Source organism: Bos indicus x Bos taurus, chromosome 13 (assembly GCF_003369695.1).
Source record: "Bos indicus x Bos taurus breed Angus x Brahman F1 hybrid chromosome 13, Bos_hybrid_MaternalHap_v2.0, whole genome shotgun sequence".
NCBI lineage: Eukaryota > Metazoa > Chordata > Mammalia > Artiodactyla > Bovidae > Bos > Bos indicus x Bos taurus.
In genome coordinates, this window is record NC_040088.1 from 6626601 (window position 1) to 6633716 (window position 7116).

Consider the following 7116-nt stretch of genomic DNA (forward strand, 5'->3'; position numbering starts at 1 on the left):
CCCCAGCCTCACACTTCTCATCTCTTTCAGGGCATTTTACCTGGAACGGTCTAACCTGCCCACTGACGCCAGCACCACGGCAGTGAAGATAGACCAGGTGTGCCCTCTCTCCCCTCACCTGCCGTGGAATCTGGGCAGGGCCGGGGGTTTGCCGGGTTGGACAGTGACCAGGGTGACACCCAGCCAGAATGCTGGCTGGGACACTGCCTCTGCAGTCCCTTCTCCAGGACGTCTCCTGGGGTCCCCAGCACCCTCCCCATTCTAGAAATTCCAATTTCTCCCTGACCCGCTTTAGAATTCCTTAGATGATGTGTTCTCCCTGGCACCCCCTCCTTGCAGCATTGCTCTGGGGCTAGAGCCCCACGCCGGATATGGCCACGCAGTGTTCTTTCTGTTTGTTTCCTGTTTGTTGCCAGCATTTGAAAGTCAGAAGATTTCCCATAAAACAGAGGCTTCTGGCCTATCCTGAGTAATGGAAAGATCTGGCTGTTCCAGCCACGCTCCTGTGTGTCACACTCGGCTGTCTAGGGGCTGTTTCCCCCCCCAACCCCTGACCCACCCCATCCCCTGCGTGCTCCAGGCCTTTCTCCCTCTGCCCAGGCACTACTGGGCCTCAGTTCTGAGGGTACTATGGGGGCTCCTGGCCTCAGGCTGTGAGGCTGGGGCTCCAGGAGAAGGGGGGGGGCACGGCCCTTTGGGGGTTTGTAGTCTGCTGGCAGAGTCTTAAGATGACACAGAAAGCCTTGGCCAGAGTTCTGTGCCTGCACTGGCAATGCCCGACAAGCTGGGGAGCAGGGGGTGGAGAGTGGGGGCACTGACTGTTCCCGGGGGGAGAGGCTGCCGTTTAGAGAGGACGGGGATGGGGAGAGGCTGCCGTTTAGAGAGGACGGGGAGGGGCGCTGGCTCTTGGCTTCACCTGTGCAGGTGAAGAGAATTCGATGGGAGGATAAGGCCTGAACCATACTGTGCGTGCCGAATGCCAGCTTGTGGGGCAGCCGCAGGGGTCGTGGAAGAATTCTGGCTCAGTCACCCGGTGACAGAGTGGGGAAGACAGCTGCTGTGATGGAGCTGGATCGGAGGTGAAGACTGGGGCAGAAGGCCGGGTGGGGGGCCTCCTTTGACCTTCCCGGCGTGTGCACCTCGCAGCTGATTCGCCCCATCAACGCCCTGGACGAGCTCTGCCGCCTCATGAAGTCCTTGGTCCACCCCAAGCCTGGTGCTGCCGGGAGCCTGGGCGCCGGCCTCATCCCCATCTCCTCCGAGCTCTGCTACCGCCTGGGGGCCTGCCAGATCGCCATGTGCGCCACCGGCATGCAGAGGTGCGTGGATGCACAGTCGGCGGAGGGGGCGTGGCCGGACCTCTAGGCGGGTGGGGCCCCAGCGTGGGGTGAAGGAGGGCGTGGTCGGGAGGGGGCTGGGCGTGCCTCTGCGGGTTGGGGCCCCAAGATGGGAGATGAGGCCTGTTTCGAAACCTGGTTCTTCCGCTCCCTGTTGAGCCCAGACAAGGCCATGGCCCACACTCGGCCTCAGTTTGTCCTCTGTGAGATGGGACCTCAGGGGAAGGTGGTCCTGGGAGAGCTGCCGAACTTCCCAGCCCCCTGACTCTGGTTGGCGTGACCGAGCGGCTGAGCCGTCTGGTTCTGCTGGAGCATCCATAGAACACGGGCAAGAATGGGCGCCCGTCTTGGTTGGAGCCGGGCTAGACCACTCTCTCGCTTCTGTCCGTTGTCCCTGCTGCTCCGATCGGGGTTTTGGGTGCTGTGTGGGGGGCAGGACGTCGCCCACGTCTCACGTGCTGCCCCCCACCCCTTGCCACCCCACTGCAGGAGCACCCTGAGCCTCTCCCTGGAGCAGGCGGCCATCCTGGCGCGGAGCCACGGACTGCTGCCCAAGTGCATCATGCAGGCCACAGACATCATGCGGAAGCAGGTAAGGTGTCTAGGCCCCAGGGCCCTGTCAGACTGCAGGGGAGGTGCCCAGGCCTGGGCGTGGTGGGCTCACAGCCCAGGTGGGATGAGGGGCCACCTGGGGATGGGGCTGATGACCGTGTCCCCTCTGGAGGGGCTGCAGATCATAGCTTCTGGGGATCTCCCAGTCACCCCACCCACACCCACACACTTCCTCAAGTGCCCTGCGCTCCACGAAGAGACAGCTGGGCCCTCACTGTTCTCTCTTTCCAGGGCCCCAGGGTGGAGATTTTGGCCAAAAACCTCCGGGTCAAGGACCAGGTGCCCCAGGGTGCCCCGCGGTGAGTGGCTGTTCCCCCCCCACCCCTTCCCTCTGCTCCCTTCCCTGGGGTTGGCCTCACCGCAGACAGACGCCCTGGCATTCAGATGGGTCCTCCCCTCTCATTTATGGGATCCCCTACTTTGGGAAATGGCAAATAGGACTTAGTCTGTTACCTCCCAGGGCTCCCACTTTGGCTGGGAAAGTGAGGCCGGTCCCAAGTGAAGTGTGGGGCAATGATCTGTGTGCCCCACCCCCCCAAACTTGCTCACCCAGTGCTGCTTCTCTGCTGCCCTCAGAGCCCTCAGCCCACCTGCTTCTTCCTGTCCTCATGGCCTCGTTGTCTCCGAGTCAGTGTCAGACCTTCTCATAGCACTGTGCGCAGCCCCCTGTCCTAGTAATAATTCATTTTAGTGCGTTTTCTTTCTCCATCCACACTGTCCTGATTTGCTTTTGACATCGGCCCACACTTTTTAAATAACTTTTTATTTTGAAATAGTTTGACCACAAGAAGTTAGAAAAATAGCACGGAGTTTTCAGGGGTCCTTCATGGAGCAATGCCCCGTCCCCCCCACCAGGATAATGTCTCATGTAACCACAGGACATTGTCAAGACTTAGGAAACGGTGTTGGAGCAATACAAGAACTCATACAGATCTTACATGTGTTCTAGTAGCTTTTCCCTACACTCTTGGCCCGTGTTGCTTTTAAATACTTTTCAAAAATTTATTTCTTTATTTTTTATGAGTTTGGCTGTCCTGGGTCTTGGTTGCCGCGTGTGGAATCCTCATCATGGTAGGCAGGATCTTTAGCTGTGGCGTGCGAGATCCTTACTTGTGTGTTCCTAGTTGCGGTGTGTGGGATCTGGTTCCCCTACTAGGGACTGAACCTGGGCCCCCTGCATTGGGAGTGTGGAGTTCCAGCCACTGGACCCCCAGGGAAGTCCCTTAAATGCTTTTCTATGTCACTTCCCCTGCTCCAGGCACCATTCCCATCTCTTTACCTATGTTGACTTATTTGCTTAAACAACAACTCTGTGAGCAAGGTACTCATGTTATCTGCCATGGGCAGTGGGGACAGTGAGGCCCAGAGAGGTTAAGTATCTTGTCCGAGGTCACACAGCTAACACACAGAATCAGAGCTGCCCTTCTGAACCCAGACCATCCCCTTCCTGACCCCTGTGCCTTCCTGCTTCCCTGTCTTGTCTGTGTCTCTGTGGCCATCTCCTGTCTGGTCCCCCTGCCATCCTTCTCGCACGGCATATATGCTCTCTCCTGCTTGAAACCTCTCAGTGACTCCTTCTTACTTGAAGGTGGGGCTCAGAATCCTCCCAGTGCAGAAAGAAAGCCAAGGCAGGTCTGCACGTGCTGCAGGGAGAAGCCCCCAAGATGGATTAAATGAAAAACTCCAGGGGCAGAGTGCTGGGTCTACTTGGCCACCATTAGTGTGGAAAAATGCACAGATACCCACACGTGTAATCACACACCCACACGCGTATCTTGACACACACGGGTGCATGTGTTTGCGTTGTATGTGTAAACCCCTTGCCAGTCTGGAGGGAGCAAGACTGCTGAGGGGCGGGGACTGGCCTGCTGGAGCAGAGTGTGGGCAACCTCAGTAATTTTTTACTCTGCATCTTTTTACACCTGCTGAGTTTTGCTTTCTGGGCATGATTGCACGTTCACATAAATCACATGTTGCGACGATAATAATAACGGGCCGTGGCCGCCCCTCATCCTCTTCACCTCCATCCACCAGGCTCTACCGCCTCTGCCAGCCACCGGTGGATGGAGACCTCTAAACGCCGAGGTGCCTGATGCCCGGCTGCATCCTCTGGAGCCGGGGTTCACAAGGACACAGGGGGCCACGCGGCCTTCTCCAGAGCTGGCCCAAGGCCTCCACTCCGCCTGCCTCGAGATCTGCCCGGCCTCCTCCATCATGTCACCTCCTGGGAGGATAAACGGTGCCCTGACTCGTGGATGAACTGGAGATTGGCCCTGGCCCAGCACATTCTCCACACTTCTGCCAGAAGCCAGAGGGGGTCCTGGGGACCCACAGAACTGATGGGTGCCTCCAGGGCCTGGGCTCCTGTCCAGAAGTCCCCAGGACACAGGGGAGATGTCAGGGGCGCTGCAGCTGGAGGCCCGTGGCCCCAACTCCCTCGGGATGACTCAACCTGCACTTTGGAAACCCCTGGTTTCCTTCTAAGCCCACATTCCAGGTGACCACACGTGTCTCTTCCTCACCTTAGCTTCCAGATCCCCCTCTAACCCTGTACTAACCTCCCCAATGGACTCAGAAAAGCCAGACCTCTGCCAGGAAAGACAGAGGGACAGGGCACAACACTTATTACCAAGAGGACGGTTGAAAGCCACCCTGGCTTCCTCTATCAACGCCATTAGAACTGGAGCCATCAGCCCAGGGCACAAGATTTGCCCCACTTTATTTATATGGCGTGAACTCTCTATGGTTTATTTTGGGATTTTTATGTTGTCATTGGTTGTGTTGAGATTCCCACCTCACCCCGTCCCCCGCCCCACTGCCCCCCAGGTTGTGTGAGTATATATTTGCGTTTTAAATTTCAAAGAAAGCTATATTGTCTAACAGGGGACCAACATAAAGTAGTATTGACAACTTTTCCCAGTTCTACTAAAAAAAAGAAAAAAAAAACTAAATTATTGAAAATTCAAAAAATGTCAGTATTTCATCTTTTTAAGTATTAGGGTCTTAAGATCTTGCTTACAGGTATCAACTAGGGTTCCTTTCCCCACCCACCTTCAGTTCTCTAGCCATTGGCCTGTATTAGGGTGAATCACTTTGTTCTTCGAATGACTGGCTCCAAGGGTTTCAGAGGTGGCTGGGCCAGGCCTGGGGGCTGGAGGGAGTTGAACCATCCACTGGAGAGGCAGTCCCACACCAGTGTCTGTCCTCTGTGGTAGAGGGGCTGCTGGCAAACCCTGAGTGGTGGCTTCTGTAATTTATTTTTTAATGTTAATCCAGAGCAAGGCAGCAGCAGGGCATTTGGGACTTCTCAGCCAGCCAGAGAGACAGGAAGCTACCCTGCCCACCAGGGCACAGGAACCTACACAGGATCTACCCCCTGTCCGGCCCCCTTCCCCACCCTACCCACCCCTGGAGTTTGTCCCCTCCAGCTCCTGTCACCAGCAGGGACATGCCTTTCCAGCCTTGGCTGATGGGTGAAATCAGGTGTAGGTTTCCCTCTGCCCTGCAGGCTTGAAGCCGCATCAACATCTTGGCTCCCTGAATCCCCAGGAGTCACCTTCCCTCTCTTGCCACCCTGCATCAGATTGCAAGAGGTGAGCTTGTCGCTGGACAGAGGTGGCCTGATACAAATATAGGACCCCCATGGCAGAAAGGGAGAGGGTTCCCTGCGGACAAGGGCGTTGTGCACTGGTTTACTTTACAATGTACAGATCTTCTCATTCAATTCATGATAGATTTTTTTATTATTATTAAAAGTTGGTTTATAATACAAAGATCCTGATCTGTGGTGGGTTCCTTTGGGGGTGACCCTGGTGGCATTGGGGGTGGTTGGGCCTGCACGTGTCATAGGCAGAGTAAGCAACGGCTGTGAAGATGGCGCGGAGGACGGTTCCATCGGTACCGTGAGTTACCACACTGAACCTCAGTTTCCTCCTCTAAAATGAGGGCAGTATGTATATATTTTCTGCAGGGGAGTGGTGAGGACTACCCGAGATCGCGCGGTGGGTCTGCATCTCAGATGGGCCAAGAAAATCACTGTCTTTATGTATGTGTATTTCGCCTTTGTTTTGGGTTCTGAGTACTCATTTCAGTGTGATGGTGGAAAAAAGGGACTATTTCTCTAGGCATTCCCTTGCCTCCTGCTGGTGTCCTGCCAGGACTCCCTGTCTCACGTGTGCCCGAGGATCAAGGTGGTCTGAGGGACGGGCCATCCATCACCCCAACCTGCAAGGTCCATTCGGTCCAGAATCCCACGGGAGTGGAGCTCCAAATGCTCAACACATGGTTGGCTGGTTCCTGGCCAATCAGAATTCACACTGGCCACACACGGGCCAATCAGAACAGAGCCATGCAGATGTGGTACCGCACACTGGGTCCTGTGGTCTAGGTCCCAAGGCTGTCCACCGGTTCTCACCTGCCAAGGCCCTGAGCCATCTTTATGAAGCTGCCTGGGTCTGTCTGCCCAGGCAGAGAAATCTAATCCTCAGGCCTGAATTGTCTGCCCCATGCCTTTCCCCGTCTCCCTCCCTCCTCCCTACCCTGTTCCTTCCCTCCCCCCTACCCTGTTCCTTCCCTCCCCATCCCTCTCTCTTCCCTCCTTTCCCACACTTTGGAAAACACTGAGCTCTGTGAAAGGCTTCTTTGAGGGTGCCTTCCTCTTGAAGCCCTCACTCTCATGGGCGCGCTTGGGCCTTCCCTGAGTCCTGCCATTTTGGACGAGAGCCCCTTCTCTTTTCATCTCTTTTCCTTCCAAACTAGCTCTCAGAGCTTATTCTCTCCAGACCCAGGCTCTGGGTCTCTCCCGGAAAGAGCCTCGTGTCTTTCAATTACAGGTTTCGAAAGACTCAATAACGTTATAGATGAGAGTAGATCCTGGTGGGATTTGGGGCACAGTGATGGACTGATTACTTGAATTATCTGAAGCCTGTATTTGGATCCCGGGAAAATCACTCTAAGGGGAGAGCCATCACCTAGATATATATTTGGGGTCAACAGGGAGGATTTGCTGCCTTCCTCCAGGCAGACACTTACAGGAAGCAGAAGCGTCTCCCTGTTCTGCACCCAGAGGGCCTGCAGCAAGATGAGTGAGTTTTCCTGCAGTGATGGACACGGGCAGCTTTGGTTTGGAACTGAGAATTAAGGTCTCTTCAGCCTTGAGCAAGTCACC

At 55.7% G+C, this 7116-nt stretch overlaps 1 protein-coding gene across 2 annotated transcripts in view; it reads left to right on the forward strand.

Annotated features, from left to right (window-relative positions):
* The window catches only part of PREX1 (phosphatidylinositol-3,4,5-trisphosphate dependent Rac exchange factor 1), a 180956-nt gene extending 175232 nt beyond the window's left edge, over positions 1-5724 (forward strand). For both annotated transcript variants that reach the window (XM_027558326.1, XM_027558327.1), the window contains 5 exons: positions 31-97; positions 1147-1319; positions 1827-1929; positions 2181-2248; positions 3984-5724. In XM_027558326.1, coding sequence (XP_027414127.1) covers positions 31-97; positions 1147-1319; positions 1827-1929; positions 2181-2248; positions 3984-4026 — 454 coding nt within the window. In that variant the 3' untranslated portion in view covers positions 4027-5724. The remainder of the gene's footprint in view (positions 1-30; positions 98-1146; positions 1320-1826; positions 1930-2180; positions 2249-3983) is intronic.
* Positions 5725-7116: the final 1392 nt, after the last annotated feature.